The sequence below is a fragment of the Pyrgilauda ruficollis genome, unplaced genomic scaffold (assembly GCF_017590135.1).
Source record: "Pyrgilauda ruficollis isolate IOZ18807 unplaced genomic scaffold, ASM1759013v1 scaffold48, whole genome shotgun sequence".
Classification (NCBI taxonomy): domain Eukaryota; kingdom Metazoa; phylum Chordata; class Aves; order Passeriformes; family Passeridae; genus Pyrgilauda; species Pyrgilauda ruficollis.
Genome location: NW_024526377.1, coordinates 1,508,525 through 1,529,294, shown reverse-complemented (window position 1 = coordinate 1,529,294; position 20,770 = coordinate 1,508,525). Strand labels below are relative to the sequence as shown.

The following is a 20,770-nucleotide window of genomic DNA, read 5'->3' as shown; positions in this document are numbered from 1 at the left end:
CTGGGACTGAGGCTGGCTGCAGCTTTGGGGGAATCTGCCTGCAGCTCATCCCTGGGGAGCTCCTCCTCGAAAAAAGGACTGAAACTAAAAGGTAGGTAGAGAAGCTTCACCATAAAAAAACCCCACACAAAAACAAAACAAAAGCAAAAAAAAAAAAAAAACAAAAAACCAAACAAACAAAGAAACCCCCTAAAACAAAACAAAACAAACAAACAAAAAAATTTCCTTCCTCTGGAACTTTTTTGGAACTTTCCTTTCCTTCCCAAGGATGAAATCCTCAACCTCCAGAGCTCCAGTTCCACCAGGAGCTCTCCTCCCCTTCCAGCTACAAACTTCGGATCAGCTGGAAAATCCTGCTGTCCCAGTGCCACTGCTGGGTTCCGTCTGAGTCCCCACAGCAGGGTGAGTTATCTGTTCCCTGCCAGACTTTGCAGAACAGGAAAACTTCTCCAGAAGTGAGATCCCAAACTGGGATGGGGGATGGCTTTATTCCCACTACACGGGTCCCTCTCCAGGTGGATCCCTTGTCAGTGGATGGATTTTATAGGAAATACACACACAGATTCATTTTTTAAAAACATGATTTAGCCACATTTTACTCTCAGACCTTTATCATTTCCATAATTCCCAAGAATTCCACATCCCATCTGCCATTGCCAGGACTCTCTGGTAGTCTATACTAAAGAGAACTGAAAACCAACTACATTGGGAATATTAAAAGAAAAAAAAAAACAACCAAACAAAAGCCAACAAAAACAACCAACAAAATAAAAAAACCCTAACAAACAAACAAAAAGAAACCACACACACAAAAAAAACCCCAAACCCAAAACTAAAAGACACCAAACAGGAGTCACATCAACATCAGCCTTGCACAGAGAATTGTCTCCCCAAAATAATGTTTTTCTTATTAGAAAGTGACAAAAAGGCAGTCCCAGAAGCCAGCTCAGAATGACATTCCCAGAGTCATCTTCCCACCCCGCTCCCAGGGGAGCACGGATGGAGTGGCAGGCACTGGGGCCTGGCTCTGTCTGTTTGCACATCAGGTTCCTAATTGATTGCACAGGGCTTGGAATCCACTAAAGGCTCCCAGAAATCCCCTCCTGTGGGAAATGGATTTGTAGAAAATTCTCAAAGTTTTAAAAAGTCGAAGTTTGTAAAACACCTCAGAGTTGCCCCATCCCTGGCTCAGCAAAGGGATTAATCCAACACCCTCCCTGCCCAGGAGAGGCTGCCTGGCTGTGCAGATGTTAAGAACTGCCTAATCCCGAGGCAATTTGATAAAAAACCTTTGCCTGCTCTGATTTTGCAGGGAATTGATGTCAGTGCAGGGATGAAGTGCAAAGCCCGGGGGCTGGAGCTCTGCCAGCAGCCCGTGAATGCTCTGCTCCCAGGACAGCGCATTATTGCAGACATTTGGCCCCTGTCACCCCCTGGCTCCCAGTCAGGCCTTGTGTCACGCCTGGCAATCCAGGATGAGGAGGGACAGCCCAGGTGATCATGGATTTGCTGCAGGACTTCACACAAATTCTCCTATATTATATTTGCAGGGTCCCCCCGGCAGGGAGGAATGATGAATCTGACTCCGTGTTCTCAGAAGGCTAATTTATTATTTATGACACTATATTATATTAAAGAATGCTATACTAAACTATACTAAAGAATACAGAAAGGATACTTACAGAAGGCTAAAAAGATAATAATGAAAACTCGTGACTCTCTCCAGAGTCCTGACACAGCTTGGCACTGGTTGGCCAAAGAGCCAAGACAACTCACAGCAGAATCCACTGAAACAATCACCTGTGGGTAAACAATCTCCAAACACATTCCACACATGAGCACAACACAGGAGAAGCAAATGAGATAAGAATTGTTTTCCTTTTTCTCTGAGGCTTCTCAGCTTCCCAGAATAATCCTGGGTGAAGGGATTTCTCCAATGAATGTGGATGCCACACTCCTACATTTTCATTTTCAACCTCCTGACAAAGGAAAGCATCTAAAACTGCAGGGAAATGTTTTTTTCCTGGGGAACTGAAGGCAGGTGCCCCCGTGGAAATGCAAACAAAAACCCACCAGGAGTGTTTTCAGCTGGTACCTGCATCCAGCCATTCCTGGGAGTTTGGCATTTCCCCATCCCGAGGTCAGCTCTGACCTCAGCCTTTCTTCCCTTCTCTGCTGGCAGCAACTTGAGCCATTTTTCTCTCACTGTTGAGCGATTTTCCTCATTTTTCTCTCCATTCCACTCCCCCCTCTTTGTTGTGAGAGCCCAGAGCTTCCAGCCTGTCCCTCACCTGCTGGATAATTGCATCTCTTACCTTCTGACCACTTTCTGCCTCTCTCCATCCCTGTCCAGCTGCCAGGATTGTCTGTCTGATCAAATCCTGCTGCTTTCCACCCGAATCCCCTCACCTGTGGGACTGAGACTGTGAAATGCTCCTGTCTCTTCCTTCAGCTGCTCTTGGACAGCTGAATTTGCTCACATTTGCTCCCAGCTCATGACATTTCCTCCCTGCCCACAGCCCTGCAGACCTGGAACACCACGGGCACTTCCTAGCCTGAATGTTCTCTGTTCATTTTGGTTTCTAATTAGCTTATATTGAAACTAAATTCATTTGGTTTATATCTTGTATTTTAAAATGGTATAAAAATCACGTCAGCACAGAGGTTCTATCCTCAGACTCTCCCCCAAGTTGCCCTTCTCCCCCTTCCAGATCCCAAAACCCTCAGCCTCACTACAGGGAATGAGTTGTGCACTCAGGGTTTCATAGCAAACCCCTGACCCCCGAAATGAGTCGCACAAAAGCTCAGGGAAGAGGCTGCACCTCGAGTGCTGTGTCCAGTGCTGGCCCCTCGGTTTGGGAAGGACATTGGGACACTTGAGAAAGGTCTCTTCCAACCCAGTGATTCTGGGAATTCTGTGAATTCTGTGAGAAGCTCCGGACCTGGGAATGGTCCAACCAGCCCCAAGGAGAGCCAGGAGGTCTAAAAATGCAACACCACACCTGCCATCCTTGATTTTGCCCCCATTTTTGCCAAGGAATGCCTGAGACAGGGTGGGCTGCAGGGCCACAAGTCTCTGGCAAAGCATGGAGGGGATTTCCCAAGCAGGGCAGGGCTCCCTTTCTCCCTCTTGGCTCCCTAATTCACTTTTGCCCTGCAGAAGAAAGGGAAATCCTGCTTTGTCCTCCCCAGACACCCATTGTGTGCCCACCTCAGAGCAGGAGCTGCTCCTCTTTACCCACCTGGGCTGATCCTTGGATCCACCAGGTATTACAAGCAAAGAAATTTATTGGAAAAATGCAATAATGAGTAGATTTTAAATTCCTTTTGTGCTCAGTGTGGCACTGGGGCACCCTTCACTTCCTACAGGTGACACAGGTCCCAGCCAGGTACCCCAGGCACTTGTGAGAGGCAGCAAAGGCATTTTCCTGTTTGGTCCCATGTATTAATTCTTTATATGAGCTGGGAACAAACAGGAATTCTTGTCAGAGAGAAAATAAAACCCGTGGTGAGTGGAGTAAGATGCTGGGAAAACCCCTGAGAATGCTGGGCTCAGGAAGAGCATCCTCCTCTTCCTCCTCCTCCTCCTCCTCCTCCTCCTCCTCCTCCCCCAGCAGGGGAATCCCTGGGGCTTGGATGCTCACAGGGTTCTTAGGGGGAAGGAAATCCGTGCAGAAACTTGAGCATCCCACACGAGGTCAGGCAGGAAGCTGCAGACAACATTTCGGAATAATTGGCTGTGGGAAATGAGCACCCACGAGGACGGGTCAGGGAACAGGGCTGGCTGCACCGGCAGAAAGAACTGGGGAAAAATAACCAAAGAAACCAGACAAGAACCTCAGCCAAATCTTCTGAGTTTGTTGGATTTCCTGGGAAAATGGGAATAAACTGCAGGATGAACCCAGATTGTGCAGAGAGGTGTCCAGGCCAGGAAACATCAACAATTCCCAGTGAGGAATATTCACATATTTCAAAGCTGACGAGTTTGTGAGTCCACTCACACAGCAGGAAACAGGAGGATGGAGAGGAGAAGGTTTATCCCAGAGTCCTGGCGAGGCAGGAGCCCCAATCCCAGCTCCAGCTCTCTGGGAGCTGCTGGGAACAGCCTGGGCAGGAACTCTGGGCACAAACACAGCTGGTGGGACAGGAAAGGCACATTTTGGGGGCATTTAATGGGGTCTGGAGTGGGGGGTTAATTATAATGTATTATATATTATATATTACATATATAATATTACATAATATATAGTATATAGTATATAGTATACATTATATATATAATGTATATAATATATAATATATAATATATAATATTATATTATATATATTATATAATATATAATATATTATGTATACATATATTAATATCTAATATATAATAAAGTCATACTAAGTAAAATATTATTTATTATATTATGATAGAATCTCAATTATCATAATCATTCTACATTATTATATAACATATAATAATTATAATATATATTATATTATATTATATTATATTATATTAGTAATATTTGTTATATTCATTATATTTATTATACTATATATTTTATCTTAGAAGATGATATCTTTCTTTTCCTTATAGAAAATTTCTTCTCCAGGAGCTCCTGGCGGGCAGGCCTGGCTGCTGAGGGGCAGCTCAGGGCAGGGACGGTGCTGCAGCCACCCCACCCCTTCCTGTTCCTCACAGCCTCAGCCCAGGCCGGGCTGGATGGGCTGGGAGCACCCTGGGGTACGGGGTCAGATGGGATTTCAGTCCCTCCCACCCCAAACCACCCTGGGGATCCCAGGAGAACACGGTGGGGTATGGATGAGATGGGATTTCAGTCCCTCCCACCCCACACCGGGCTGGGGTCCCCTGAGAGCACGCTGCACCCCGCTGAGGTGGCCAAGCTCAGAGCCCAGCAAGCCACACTTTGCTTTGCTGCTCCTGCTCTGACTCTGCAGTTACACTTCTGCCTTTCCTCCTCTTCCCAGCGCTGTTTCCCACCCTCTACCTCCATCCAAGAAAAGATTTCCTGAACAAACCAGTGGAAAAAATTGATTTTTCGCTTTGACTGTTCCCTGAGTTACCAGAGAAAACATTTTCTTTTTAACTAAACCAAAAATTAACAAGAAAAATCCAAATTTTCATGAAGACACTTTATGGAGAGAAAGAAAGAAAAAAAGCATTTGCTTCCTATGGAATTGGAGCTTTTTGTCACATTGACTTTTAAGTGTATTTTAATGTAAGAATATAATGATTTCCAAAGCAAAAAGCAGAGATTCCTTTCATTTTGCAAATATTTTTCTCTCCTTGCTGTTTTTCTCTCCTCTTATTAAGGAATGCATCTTTCAAGCAGCTGAGCTGCCTCTTAAACAATTCTCCCTTTCATCTTGTCAGCATTGGGAAAATTTAAAAATCTCTCCTTCCTTAAATTGCCAGGCTGTGTTTTGTCTCCTTTGGATTAGGTTTTTAAGCAGAAAAAGATTGGGGTTTTTTTGTGCTATCCAAAAAAAAAAAAAAAAAAAAAAAAAAAGAAAAAAAGGATGTAAGGATGCTGAAAGAGACCTTGGGTTCTTTTAGGAGAATTGTGGAATATCCAGAGTGGGGAGGGATCCAGAGGGATCTAGAGGGATCCAGGGGGATCATTCCAGCTCCTGGACCCCAACAGCCCCACCCTGGGCATCCCTGCAGCGCTGTCCAAAGGCTCCTGGAGCTCTGCCTGCCATGGCAGGGGTGGGATGGAATTTTAGTTCCTTTCTAAACACACTATTCAGGGATCCCGTGATTCCTGTTTAAGCCCAGCCCTGTTCCACAGAGGTGTGTTCCCATTTCAGGCACTGCCCTGGGGCTCTGAGTGAGTTCACTGCCAGGTCTGCAGGTAAATCTGTGGCCTTTGTGCAGGGCCCGGACTCCAGGATCCTGGTGGTCCCTTCCTACCCTGGATAATCCCTGATTCCACTTTTTATGCTAAATAAAGGAGCCGCCCTTGGCTCTCCTGGCGCTCAGGGCAGCTGGAAGTGCCTCAGACTCCTCCTTCCCTGGTCCCCACAACGCCTGCCTTTGGGAGGAGCGGCTCCTTCCAAAACAAACAGGGAGAATTCTCAGAACTCAGATCTCAGCCGAGGAAATCCCCTGGCAGGGGCTGGGGTCACGGCTGGTTCAAAGGGGAGCCTCTGTCCGGGGAGCGGAGCCCGGCCGGTGGTGCCAGGGGGTTTCCAGCAGGTGGGCCCGGGAGCGGCCGGCACCAGCCCCGAGGAGCCAGCCGAGCTCCCGCGGCCAAGGGCCGGCCCGGAGCAGCTCGTGGGCAAGGCCAGGTGGGGATTTTCTCCTTACTCATCCGCTAATTAGTGATCGCGTTCAAATCTGGTAAATCGGCACCATTTCCTCAATTCTGCTTCAACCAGAAGAAAATCTGGTGCTGTTCAGGCTGAGGGAGGAAGATCTAGGGCTCTGTGGTGTTCCTGAGTGCCTAAAACCCCAAAAGAGGGAAGGGAAGGGAAGGGAAGGGAAGGGAAGGGAAGGGAAGGGAAGGGAAGGGAAGGGAAGGGAAGGGAAGGGCTGGGCTACATGGTGCCTCCAGCCCTCAGCCCTGGAGCTCACCAGGGGAGGTGAAGTCTAGCCTCCAGTCATTTGGGAAGGGGCTGTGCCCAGACTCAAGGGAGATGGGGATTCACAACCCCAGTTCAGAGCCCCAGTTCAGGAGATCCCAGTTCAGGAGATCCCATGGCTGGGCACCTCCAACTCTGTCACATTTTGGTGAAGACAAAGAGGGAAGGGTTTGGATTCCTCCAAATCACAGAGCGGAGCAGCCTTTGGGGCACAGTCCCACTCTGAGCATCCCTCTGATGTGAAAAGCCCTTCTTGTGGATGTGTGGGGTTTTTCATGGGATAGTGTGAAGGGAAGGTGTTTTTTAAGGTGGGAATGCCAAGATACTCAGATATTTGTGCCTCCAATCATGACATTACAGCCATAAGTGTTCTTTTTCCCTAAAGCAGTTAAAAGGGAACAGTTTTCCAAAGAGAAAAATGTAATTTTCACTATACATGGCACTGGTTTGGGGATGTCAGTTAAGGTTTTGAGCTTTATATATCTTGGTACTATTTTTCCGACTGGTTGTAATTAACGAATTAACTAAACCAACTAATTGTCCCCATAACAGCACAGAGGGCTGGGCTGTGAAGCAGAAGGACGTGGATTGAGCATCCCACCCTTCTGCTCTCAGGTTCCATTGTGGGAATAGCAGCAAGCAGGGAGCACGTCCCTGAGCAGACCCTGAGAGCAGCACAGACCCCGCTCCCGCCCCAGGTCGATAGCAATCTCTGGTTCCATGATGTCAGATTGCAGAATGGGCACCCCAGGGGGGTGATGAAGGTGACACCGAGCCACAAGGAACCACAGCACTTCTCCTGCAGCACTGCTGGCCAGCCTGACCTTCAGAGATCATTTTCCCTGCTCCAGACCACCACAGCATCCCTCAGGACGAGCCCAGTGGATATTTTGATTGGCTCCTTGAGGAGCTCAGGCATTGACCTGGCTGTTTAATGGCTCTCCCAAACACAACCCGAGGAGCCTGTGCAGCCCCCAGCCTGTCCTTGGGGTGTTAAATGACTCCAGCCTCTCCTCAAGGGCTGGGGCCATCTGCTCAGAGTGGGGATTGATCCAGCCTGACAGAATTCCACGATTTCAAATAAAAAGCTACGGCTGAAATGACACATAGAGTGACCTCAAGGCTTGCTCTCCAAGAGGAATTTGTTCTTCCAACAGAAAACTCAGTGGAGCCCAGCCCCAGTGTAATGTGGAGAAGTGAAGGCAGGACCATGCACGTCCCTCCTGATGCTCCCAGGGCACCAGAGAGGCTGCAAAGGGTCTGCAGAGCCCCTTCCCATCAGGAGCCCGGTGCTGGAAGGGCTGGGAGCTCACCAGGAGCTGGAAACCTCCACAGCCATCTCCTCCTGGGAGCCCAGGGCCACTTCCTGAGCTGGCACCACAAATCCTTCACACAGAGGGTGGGGAGGGAAAGACTGAGCCCCATGCCCGACACTACTGAGCCCTGATCCCAAAGCCAGGCTCAAGGAACCTCCAGGCTCAAGGAACCTGCAAGTGCTGGATGCACACCCCTTCCCAGGGGGAAAACAAAAGGAACAATCTGCTCCCAGAGGTGTGGAGGAGACACCTCCGAGGCAGACAAAGGGAGCCAAGCTGCTCCCAGCGCTCCAGGGGGTTCATGAGTTCCTTCCTGACAAGAGGGAATGGTCAAAAGAGGAAATTTGGCTATTCTGGTCCTCCCTGAAAGCCAAGGAATAAAATTCCAGCTAGGAGGCTGGAGAGCAGCAGGAGAAATCCCAGAGATGGTCCTGGAAGTGCTCTGAGAGGGAAAGTGATGGGATTGGGGAAGCCAGAAGACTACAGAAGGAAAAACGTTGAAGATGGCAGAGAGAAAGACAAGAGCTCCAAGGAAATAAAAAAATGAGGGGAAGAAGGAGCTAAAAGAGTTGCACCAAGTGCACATTTTGTGAATTTCTTTATAATCTCACTCATTGGTTGAGACAACAAAGCGTGAGATGGATCCAAAAGCTTTGAACCCAACTGCATCCCCTGGAAGGATGGGCCTGGCCAGCAGCAGTCAGTGTGAAACCAATAAATAAGGGGGAAAATGAGTCAAGGAAGAAATTTTTATAGGGGAAAAAAAAGTAAAATAAGAGAGTGAAATAATGTCTTGAAAATGGCTGCACTTGGTGTAAAACATTTTCAGGAGATGGCCAGGAAAGGGAGTCTGATCCATTTGGGAGCTTGCAGAAGAGAACAGGCACCTGTGGATTTATCTGCAGGAAAAGGTCCTGGCAGACCCTGGGAAAGAGCAGCAGGAAAGGTCCTGGCAGACCCTGGGAAAGAGCAGCAGGAAAGGTCCTGGCTGCTGGGGCTGAACACCACGACACCAAAACCTTGTGGGAATGAGGCATGGGGCACAAAGAGCACAGCCTGTCCTGCTGGCCCTGGGCACTACCATGACATCCAGACACGGAATTCAGGCACGGAATTCATTGCTGTGAGCTCCTGGTGTGTCCCAGCCAAAGGGACCCGGGCAGAGCCACAGGAAGTTTAAAATTAAACCCAACACGGGTTCAGGATGGCTGGCACTCTCCCTGGATGGCACAGAGCTTTGCTTTGTGTCTGCCATGCAGAAGGACACGGCCTGAGTGTCCCCAGCCCTCTGCTCTCAGAGTCCATCCTGGGAATGGCAGCAAACAGGAAGAAAAATTTTAAATTTTTAAGAAATAAACAGCAGCATTAGCCCCTGACAGCAGCACAGACCCTTGGCTGTGCTGGGGTGGGGACAAAGCCACCCCTGTGAGCACAGCACGAGGGGTGCAGCACTGAGGGCCCCCTGAGGTGCTCTGAGAGGGGCAGGGGGATTTTCAGGCATGGTGATGCTGAGCTGCTTTAATCAGGGCCAGGAAGGAATGCAAGATCCCCCGGAGAGCCCCAGGGACAACCCAGTCCAGGGGAGCTGGGGTTCCCATGGGATTGAAGGGAATGAAACCCACCCCAATGGGTCCCAGGGGTCCTGTCTGCCACAGGAGGGTGACAGATTTCCTGAGCCCCTCAGATCTCTCATTCTGCAGCTCCCTGAGCCATGTCAGGCCACAGCCACGGCAGGGTTGGCCCTGTTTGGCTCTTTGCATCCCCCACTCCCTGCCCAAACCTGAACCAGGCACACAGAGCCCACAGCAAGGGCAGAGCTGAGCTCTCCTGCCCAACAAGCAGCTGTCCTGTCCCAAAGCACTGATTTTCCCTCTGCCTTTGCTAGTTTGACCATCTGCTAACAAGGTATTTTAAAATAAAAGCAAATTTCATCTGGGAACAGCAGAAAAAACACAAGCACAGCCTAATGAAAGCCTTTTTCTAACACACAGAATCCAAGACCACCCAACAGCAAGGGCAGAACTGATAAATCCTGCTGGAAATTGCTTGCACTAATTTGGCCCCCTCTGCAACACCCAGGAAGGATGATCTTTAATTGCAACCCACAGACACATTGCTAGTGAGCTATTTTTTAAAATTTTAAAGAAACCAACAGCAGCATTAGACCAGTGCTGAGTTCCTGAGGCGCCCTCTGGATTACCTGGAGCCGAGGTTTAAGATGCACATCAAATTAAGGCCTTGCATCCATTCTGGTTTGAGCTACTTCGGTTGGGTGGGATGGAAATCACATGAACAAAATGCCTCTTTTGTTCCCCACCCGAACCCCAGGCATCAGGAAAGACCTGCCCAGATCCTCCTCAGAATGGGAACAACCATCAGGAACATCATTTGCGGTAGAAGGCCCTGGAAAGATTGAGGAGATACAGAGTGCACCCCCATCACTTAGACAGCTGCAAGATGGATTTGTGCTCTTCACTCAACCACCCACTCAGAAAAGAGATCCAGGTGACTGCTGACTTAAAGACAGCTCAAAAATAGGAAATTAATGCACTCCATATCTGGAGGGCTGAGTTTTATAACAGTGGCTGTGGAAAATAAACTGAAATCCAGCTCCATCTGCTCACCTCCAGTGGCACCTTGCCATCATTGTAACAATTCTACACAACTGTGAGACACAAGAAAAGAAATAAAATGAGACACTCACCCTCCTTCAAAGATCTTGATCCTCACCGGCTCCCCTCGCTTGGTCACAAGAGCCTCTTCTTCTGATTTTCCCCTTTTCTCCTCTTCCTTCTCAGCTCTAGTTATATCTTTTCGACCTTCATTAGAAAGGAGCGAAGGCAAATGAACCTATCTCCCCAAAAGAGCAAAACAATCCATGATTACAGACAGAATCACTGGCAGGCACACACAGAGCAAACAGCCCCAGCAGAGCCAGCGGCTCCCCAGCGCTGCTCCTGACTCCAGGGGCTGGAATTGGGGCACCCTCCCAACAAATGGGACCCTGCTGCTGGGTTTGGGGCCCTGAGGGTTGTGGTGGATTTACTGTCACCCCTGGCAAGTTTTGTAATTGCTCCCTCCAGGTTATCCAGCTCTTGCCAACTGGAAAAATGAAGGATGAAGAGAAGTGTGGTGGCTGGGGTGACTCTGAGCATGTGGGGTGTCTGTTCCCAATGCTCTGTCCCTGGATAATGCTCTCTCTGAAATGCACGTCTGAAAGGTCTGGAGAGGAGGCATCTGCAGAATTCATACACTGAACCTCCAGGTCTCCCCCACATTCACACACATTCACACAAATTTGGGTTTCAGCCACCTCAGCCTGACAGAAACCAGCACTCCTGGATGATTTCCTTTCACTGCAACCCTACTGCCAAGGGCTCAGCCCAGAGAAAGCCACAAAACCCACGGGAGAAAAGAATCCTCAACCTCCCCACATGTTCCCAGGGCCAAATCTGCTTTTTCACTGTTAAATTGCCACTTGTTGAGGGGGTTTTGTGTCTAAACCTTGTCTAGCCCAAGGTTTAAGTCATGCCCTGACACCTCACCTACATGATGAACATTGTTTATGTTACAGGATGGACCTAAACATCAAAGCTGCCTCTGTGGGTGGGTTGAGGGAGAACTCCCCACACCTGGAATGAAATGTTGGGATGTCCTAAATCCTGGGACAAAGCCAGGGAGAGCTCTCCACACCTGGAATGGAATAATGGGATGTTGCCCCCTAAATCCTAACAAAACAAATGCAGGTGAGCTCTCCAATCTGGAATGAAATGCTGGGATATTGCCCCCTAAATCCTGGGACAAAGCCAGGGAGAGCTCTGCACAACTGAAATGAAATGCTAGGATATTGCCCCTAAATCCCAACAGGACAAAGCCAGGGAGAGCTCTCCAACCTGGAATGAAATGTTGGGATGTTGGTCCCCTACAGCCCAACAGCATGAACCCAGGGATCTCCAGAGAAAGGACAGCAGATGCCTTTCCCCCAGGCCACTTCTCACACAGTCATTCTGACATCCATCTGAATCAGGATCCTGGATGAGGATCCTGGATCCATATCCTCACTTGATCTGTAATTGATGGAAACAGGCTGCAGGCAGCTGGGAGCAGTTTTTAGAGGGGTTTTGGCCTGCAGGTTGCCCCTGAAGCCTGAAGCAGAGCTGGTCACCCTTGGCTCTGACTGGTAGGAGTGGCAGCTGCCCAGGTGATTCACCTGCCTCACCTCAGCCTTGTCTGTAGGGGGATGAATCACTCCAGTGGAGCCTCTTTGTCTCCCCTGGTTTTGAGGGGAGCCACAGAGTGAGCAGCTCCAACAGAGTCCTACAGAATCCAGGGGGAGTTTTGTGGGAAGGCACAGAGTGAGCAGCTCCAACAGAGTCCTATGGAATCCAAGGGGATATAACCCAGCCCCCCAGCTGCTGGAAGTGTCACGGGATGCTCAGCAGGAGGAGGGATGGACTCACTCAAAAGTTGCTTTGCAGAACTGGGGCCAAGCATTTCAAATTTGCCCAGGAATGTCAGGAGCTCAGCTCAGAGCATTAAACACACCCAGGGCTTGGGGCCAGATCAGCCCCATGGCCACACCATCCACACACCCATCCCAGAATCCTCCTGGGAATGGTCCCTGTGCAGTCCTATGTCCTTAAAAGTGCCAGGAATTTAATGACAAAAGGCCCAGGGCAGAACAGTGCCAAGAACCATTTGAACCATTGAACAGCAGAAATGGTCTTGAGCTGGTGGCTCTGGGCATGGAGATGACAGTGAGGAAATCAGCAGCAGGAGACACTCAGAACCCTCAAAAATTAAACTTTTAGGGTTGTGACTTCACCTCCTGATGGGAGCTATGGGCTCAGAGCACTGCTAGGGACAACCTTCCCAGGTTTACTGAGGAATACAAAACAATTGACTTGCTAGATGTAGCACGAGGTTTATTTATTGCAACTTTCGAAAGCACAAAAACATTGACAGATCAAAGGCACCAGAGAGCCAAAATCATACAGTCACTACTATCCCCTGTTACAATCTTGTTGGAATTTACAGAGAGTGCAAGCCCCAGTACAGTGTCACCAGCCATCCCTACATGCACGCTGGAGCCCGCAGCCACTCCAGAATTCCAGAATTATCTGCTCAGCAAATCCCACTGGAAATTTAAACCCCAAGCCAAGGACGGAGACAGCACGTACAGAACTACTGTTTGCTGCATGCATAACTGTACAAAATACCAGAGCTTTTTTACATCTCCTGGGAGGCCGACTGACACCCTGGAGTTACATGAAGGGGGGAATATCGAAGGGAAGGAGCCAGAGCAGAGTTAGCTGAGGGTTGGACTCCAACCCTGGAGTGATGCTACTGCTGCTGCGCGTCCTGGCAGCTGCTGCTTCCCCACCTGTGTTTTAAACCCTTCACGGAGGATTTCACTCCCACTGATCACAAATTAGTGCTGTGCTTGGCAAGAATTCGATTTATCTCTGCTGCAGCTCTCAGGGGCTCTGCCAGCCACGCGGGAGCAGGGCTGGGTTTAGGATCCGCTGGTTCCCAGATGAACTGGGCAGGGTGAACTCTTCCTTTTGCAAATTGCGCCACGGGAACCTGAACCTGCACCACCAGGCAGCTTGGAGGGGTTGGTTGAGGGGGTTTGGGAGGCTTTGGGGGAAATGCATGCAGTGAAATGGGGGTTTGGATGAGTGAGGGATGAACCGTTGCTGTTTAACCCTTCCCTTCAGGGTGGGAGGGTCTGGTACCTCTGGACACTCACTGGGTGTGGGTTTTAGCACCATGGCAAAGAGCAGGGCTCAGAGCAGCACAGGCACTTCCTTTAGGGATTGAAATCGAGGGTGCTACGGCACCACTGAGATAAAACCCTTGGAAAAATAGTGCATAAATCTCAGCGTGGTTATTGCACTGCTCAGGTAATTATCTGCCCCTGTGTCCCTAGAAATCTGTCTCTTGGATTTCTGCAGGAGAGTGATGGAAATGCTGAATAGAAATAAAGATTTATTGAATCAAAGCGATTCTACTGTGTATTTTAAGACATATTTATAAGCAGCAGCTGCAGCAGCGATTATGATAAATTTAATATTCAGAGTTCATTTCATGACACAGAAATAAAATGAAAAATCCATCAATATAAAATGACTTGAGATGAATATCAAATTGCAAAATCTTTAGAGCGATTCTGTTTGCTAATCTACATGAACATGATCTGGATTAAAGGGATCTGTTTGGTTCAGCATTAAGCAGGAAGGGTAAAGTCTGGCTTTAAAATGAGATACATAAAATTAGGCAGCTCACAGGAGGGTCTTAAAGACTTCTGTGCCTGTGTGGACAATGCCTTGGGGGAGCTCTGCCCCTGGGAAGTCACTGTGAAGTATTAACTCTAAAACCAGGCATAAAGTATCTTTAAATACCTGCAAAAGCAGGTGGACAGCTATGGACCAAACGGACCAAACCACAGGGGTGTTTAACAAAACATATCTGACCCGCTGAGGCACTTTTATAAATGTCACTGTCAGCCTTTGTGCTTCTTTAGGGGCCTAAATACACTTGCAAATCTCCCTTTAATATTTTTTTAAATACTTTTAAGCATGCCTCTCCATGTTCATTAATGTGAGATGAGCAGATGCACAACCAGACAGAATCCCATTTCCCCAAGGTAATCCTTTTTCTTCATTTGTAACATGCAAAATGTAGGGAATTATAACAGCGTTTGTAAAAAAAAAAAAAAAAAAAAAAAAAAAAGAAGTTGTAAAGCTGTTTGAAATATCAAGACAAATGCAAATGAAGTCTAATCCTTTGTGCTGGAGCGGTGGTGGTTCGTGGGGTGGTGGTGATTCCTACTTTTTGGGTTACAAAGCAAGTAGGAACTGGAGAACAGAAACCTGGCCTCGGAGCAGGCTCTCCTGCCTCCTGGGTTGGGCTTTCAGTGGGGTTTGGGTTCTTCACTCTAAGAGCTTCACTGAGAACAGGCGCTTCCCACAGCGCCAGCGGGATGAGTAAACCCCAACCAAGCTCAGCACAGCCACGCCCCGGCCCTCAGCCCCCTCTACCCACGCATCCAAATGGATCAGGAGAAAGAGATAGGATTGCATTACCTCGGTCATTTTGGGCTTCCTGGAGCTGGCCGGGACCAGCCTGCCCGCCTCAGGCCGCGGCGCGGTGGCCATGGTGTAGGTCTCCTTGCTCACCTTCTGCTTGGACCTCAGCAGGGCCAGGGCTGCCTTGGTGGACACCCCGGGCAGGTTGGGGTTGTAGAGGCTGATGCACCAGCTGGCGTACACCGAGGAGCGGCCATCCGCTTGCTGGGTGTGATTTGGCTTTATGTAGTTTAGATAGCACCAACTGACATTAGTGGTTGTGTGGAGACTGGGGAACTGCAGGACCTTCTTGGTGTCTGTGCCTTCCCGAGCCTTCCCCGTGCTGGCGGCGCCCTCGGGCACGGGGGCAGTGCTGGCAGGGGTTGGTGGAGGCTGCTCCACCGGTTCTTTGGAGTCTTCCTTCTTGACAGGCTGCAGAGGCTCCTGGCTGAGGAACTGTTTGCCAGCTGGCTCTTCATACTCCTGCAGTGCCTCAAAGCTCGGGGAACCCGACCGGGACGCTGCCTGCTGGGAACTGCTCGGGGTTTCCTTTGGCTCTGACTGCTCCACGGACACGCTGCGTGGTGTCTCAACCTCCACCCTGTCTTGGCTTTCTGCAAGGAAGTGAGATTTATCCTGCTTTTTCCCTTCCTCTATTGCACTGGGTGGATTCACCACTTCCAGCTTCTCTTCTGCTTCAGACACTTCCTCCTCCTTAACTCTCTTCTGCTGCTGTGTCTCCATCGTCAGCTCCAAACTGCCAGCTGGGGACAGCATCCTTTTGCTCCCCCCAACTGTGGAGGGGCCCCCTTCCAGGCCGAGGACGCTGTCTGAGGGGCAGGTGAGGGGCATGTAGCCTTTTCTTTCCGGTAAGGGCAGGGGCACTCTCAGGTATGGGCTCTGGAAAAGGCTTCTCTGCTCCTCTGTGATCATCTGGGCCAGGTCAAAACCCAGCCCGTGGACATCAGCGCTGCACACCAGGGCGCCCTTGGGCTGGCGGTCATCGAATTTGGGGAGGACGATGGTGGAGGAGCTGCACTGGGACTGCGTGACCAGGATCTGGGAGAGCGTGGTGTACATGGCGCTGCCGTAGGAGGGCATGTTGGTCTGGATGCGAACGGGGACAACCAGGGACACCATGGGCTCTGTCCGGGTGGGGACAACGAGCTGGGTCACGGTGACAGACAGTGTGGGACTCGCTGTGCAGGTCAGAGGGTGCAACCTGCTGTCCGAGTCATAATCCATGCATGGGGACAGGCTGGAGCTTCCTGCTGCCGAGAACAAACTGGATTTGATCTGTGGCAAATGTCCACCAGCATCACCTGGCAAGTGGAGGGCAAACTGAGACTGGAGAGGCAGGAAAAAAGCTGAGGGGATCGGGGAGGAGCCAGGGTAGTGCACGGGCAGGAACGAAGGGTGCCTGAAGGACACCTCGGCGGGGTGAGACATCAAGGGAGGAGCGAGGTGGAGCGGGCCCGGGTGGATGAGCGTTTGCGGGAGGGGCAGCGGCGGGGTCTGGAATATGGAGGGAGGGATCTGAGGCATGGAGAACTGGGCAGAGAGGATGTCAGACATGGTGTGTGCAGCGAAGAGCTCTGCAGACTGCCCCGGCTGCGGCAGGAGGTGCTGGTAGGGGAATATGGAAACCTGAGGGGCCATGAAGTGCTTCTCGTGCAGCGTCAGCTGTGGCACGGGGTGGTGGAACACCTGCAGAGCCTCTGTGTATGGCGGGCTGTAGGATGGCTCGGGGCTGTCCTTTGGCTGGCTCTTGTCACTTGGGTAGGTGCCGCGAGAGGGCAAAGGGGAGGACGTGGTCGGCTGATGGGGCAAACTCGTGGCAGGAGATTTACTTGAAGAAGGAGCTGGATCCTCTGTGTCTGGCCAGCCCAGCGGGGCCGGGTCTGGCTCATGCTCGGGGTGCCTGGTGAGGGACGCCTGCCGCACCAGGAAGCATTTCCTCCTCTCCTGGGGGGCTGAGGAGGTGGAGGGGCCAGGGGTGGAGGCAGGAGTGGATGACAAGCTCCCGTAGTCGAAGGATTTGCTGCGAGTCTCTGACATCTGGGAGGGGTGGGACACATTGGGCGTCTGCTCGGAAGCAGATCTCCGCATTTCCCTGGAATGGTGATGGTGGCTGGGGACCATCAGCATATGGGAGCCAACACCAGGAGGTTTTGGGTGGGATTCAGAGGGCTGGCTACTTGACTCTGGCTTGGTGTGGTCATCCCGGTCAAAGGAGACGGAGTGGCTGGAGCCGTGGGATAGGCTGCTCTCCTGACTGGGGCTCCGGGTGAGAGACACGGACTCAAAGCTGGATTCCCCGGAGGACTGGGCCATTTCTGCCAGCCGGAGCCGCTTCTTCTTGGGTGGGAGTTTCTCTGCAGGGAGCTGGGAAAGAGTCTGGCTCCTCTGCGGCCACTGGAATTCCTCAGTTTTCTCTGGCTCCTTTGCAGGAGGTTCTGGCTCTGTTTCTGGTCTGTCCGGCTCTTCCGTGACCAGAATCTCAGGGACCTGGATGTTGGGCTGGCGGACCAGCCTGGGCTGCAGGGAGTGAGGGGGGCGGCTGTGCTGGGGCGTGGGCTGAGATGGGAACTGGGACAGGGGCTTGTCCTCTTCCAAGCTGCTGGGCTGCTCGATGGAGTCTGACTTCTCAAAGGAGCTCGTGTGCTGGATGACAGAGATCTCCTTGGAGGTTGTTCTCCTCTCCTTGCCCTCCATGCTTGAAGCTGGTTTGGTGTTCCTGGAATGGAAGCTGGCACTGGCCTCGGAAGGTGCGGATTTTCCCGAGTCTGCTGGTGACTTCATGGGTTCACGGGTCAGGTTTAGAGCCACCTCAGATGAGGCCAGGTTTGCAAACTGAGTGCCTGGGCCGGTGCTGGAGGAGGGGGTGTCAGACACTTCAAAAGATGGAGGTTCCTCATCATCCCCGAGGCTCTTCTCCTTACGCCTCTTCCGCAGCGGGGTGAGCTCCAAGGTGCTGCCCAGCTTGTAGTGCATCACCTGGGGCCACACATCGGGATCTGCCGCGCTCTTCTCTGGCTCTGAGGAGGTGTGGGACGTGGCAGAGCGGGGCTTGGAGAGCTGCAGTTCTGAGCAGTAGTACTTCTTGTGGGCCTCGTAGTTGTCCCTTTTCTTGTAGCGAGCGCCGCACACGTTACACTCGTACATGAACCCTTTCGCCTTCGGGCCCTTGCGGGACTTTTTGGTAAGATCGCTTTCCTTGGTTTCAGGCTCCTCGGGAGGTTTGGGAACAGTTTCTTTGCTGGCAGAGCCGACCTCCTCCGAGACATATTCCACTCCCAAGGGTAGCTCGATAGCTGGTTGGCGTTTTAGCATTCGAGGGTGGGAGGAAAACGCTTGGCTGCGGCTTAAGACTTCTGGCTCCATGATGTGATCATCGAATGAGTAGCTACCTCTAAAGGTGTGTGGGGAGCTTATAGTGCATGCAGCAGAAGGCATTGAGTGGCTTCTTAGGAGAGGCACTGTCTCTGTGGCACTGTGGGATTGCTGAAGTGACAACAATGATTGTTCGGGCTTCATTTTTTCACCGTGGGATGCCAACACTTTCGCTGCATCCAGGTGGCTGCTGGAACCAGACTTGATATCAAACTGAAACGGTTCTCTGTACGCACCAGACTTTGGGGATTCAATGCTGCTACGCCTTGAAAGAGAGCTTCTTCTGGGCTTCACGCTGTCGATTTCACTGGTATCCACAACAGCTTCGTTAATGGTAATTAGCTTAGTGATGTGTTCGATCACCTGTGTTCTAGGCACAGACAACGGGACCATGCTGGGCTTCTCATCACCGGACAGGTGTGGGAACCCCTGGGTTGTGTTTGCAGCCAGTGCCGCCGTCCTCTGCCCAATCCTCCCACACTTCCCGAAGATGATCTCAGCGTAAGACTTGGCATTGGTGTTGGGAGGGCTGATCTGCTGCTCCGCGCTCTCGGATCTGGAGAAGTACCCGGACTCCGTGCTGCCTTTGCTGCCGGGGCTCAGGAACGCCTGCTCGTCGATCACCTTCTTGCGCTCGCTCAGGCGCAGCGCCAGCTTCTGCTTGATGGTGTGGGTGTCCTCGGACTTATGGCTCAGGGCGTGCTCCGACGACGGCTCCACGAACTGGGAGCTGTCCTCGAGGGACTGGGACATGCTGGAATGGGACAATGAGCAGCGGTCATGGCTGGAGCCTTGGCTCCCCGCGCTCAGCAGGCTACTGGAGAGCAGTGTGTGCTTCTGCCTGGGCGACAGCTCCACGGCGTGACCCGACATCGCTGCTGTCTCCTCCTCCGAGTCCGTGCTTTCCCCTTCTGTCGGCTCCTCAAAGTCCTCCCCACTGATCCGCTCCATCTCCAGGCTCGATGGGTACATCTCTGCTCCGATCCCTGAGGCCAGCCCAGCTTTAATCCGGTGAGCATGGGACTTCCTGTGTTTGTACAGATTGCTCTTCGTCTTGAAGGAGAAGCCACATGGAATGCAAGGGTAGGGCCTCTCCCCCGTGTGGGACCTGATGTGTTTCTGGAGCACACTGGGCTTGGCGCAGGGCCTGCTGCAGTACTGGCAGATGTACTTGCCCGGCTTTTGAGGCTTCTTCTCCTTCTTGTGCACCTCCTCAGCTTGCTTAAGGGACACCTGGGCAGGGCGGGGGATGAAGACCTTCTGCACGGCCGGCATGTCCTCTGCGGGAATGATGGGCGAGTGGGACGGGAGGAGCTGGCCGTGGTGGGCGTGCAGCCCGGGGGACGGGAAGGAGCCAGAGGGCCCTGGCCTGACGGGATCAACTAGCTGCCATGTGGGACCTTCCAGGACATGCTCCGGCTTCCCCGGGGGCATAAATGCTGGTGCCAGTGCGTGCTGCTGAAGCTGCGGGACGTGGGCAGGGTGGTCAAAGGAGGAGGGCTTGGGTTGCTTCTGGTGGCCGGGCTTCTCCTGAGGCTCCTCTCGTGGAACGGGCAAAGAGCCGGAAAAGTGCTGCTGCGAGATGATATCTCGGACAGGGGTTCCTTGGGAAGGAGCAGAGCTGCCCTGGTACGTAGTTGGGGATGAAATACTGCCTTGGAAAGCCTCTCCTTTGGGAAGCCTCTTTCTTGGACTTTCCTCAGCCTTTTTTGTGCTCTTCTGGCTTTGTTCAGGATCCATGACCTTAAAAGGGTCTTTGAATGCTATTTCGGGAAGGTTTTGGCAGGCTTCATTTAGGAATAATAAAGGTCTCCTCTGTAGATTCCCTGTTTTGCCTGCATTTGCTACGAAGCTGGAGCCTCCAGGAGATGGTTGTTGATTTAAGATTTTACTAAAGTGTCACTAGTTGCTATTTGATTCAAAAAAAAAAAACGTTTCAAGGTCAATAAAGTTCACATTGGTAACACATGACAAACTACTTCAAAGAGAGAAAACTTTCCAAAACTTTCAGTCCAAATATTTTCCTTGTGAACTTGGTTAAGGCTTTAAACCTTGCCATTTTATTTCAGTTGACAGTGGCAAGCCTTCAAAGTCAAGATGCAGCCCACAATGTGTCTCTTGTTTGTTATGCAAACCTTTGAAAACTTGAGACTTTAGTGCTCATCTCAGAAAGATCCTTTTCTTTTTTTTCTCTCTCTCTCTCCTGTGCAAGGAAAATAACACTGAACGGTGGGTGTCCCCCTGTGTCTTCCTTCTGTTCCACTTTGGAGTTCAAAAGCATTGGAAAAGTATTTTCCACATTTCTGCAATTACATACAAAAGAAAAACAGACAAAAAAATACTTTAGCTTTTGTGTGTAAGTAATTAACCGCTGCTTATTGGGGGGGGGGGGGG

At 50.9% G+C, this 20,770-nt stretch overlaps 1 protein-coding gene across 3 annotated transcripts in view; it reads right to left on the bottom strand.

The window, feature by feature from the left end:
* HIVEP3 (HIVEP zinc finger 3) overlaps positions 1 to 20,770 on the bottom strand; it is a 250,826-nt gene that overhangs the window by 39,023 nt on the left and 191,033 nt on the right. For all 3 annotated transcript variants that reach the window (XM_041479337.1, XM_041479336.1, XM_041479338.1), the window contains 2 exons: positions 15,002 to 20,679; positions 10,618 to 10,763 (listed from right to left, as the gene is read on the bottom strand). In XM_041479337.1, coding sequence (XP_041335271.1) covers positions 10,618 to 10,763; positions 15,002 to 20,116 — 5,261 coding nt within the window. In that variant the 5' untranslated portion in view covers positions 20,117 to 20,679. The remainder of the gene's footprint in view (positions 1 to 10,617; positions 10,764 to 15,001; positions 20,680 to 20,770) is intronic.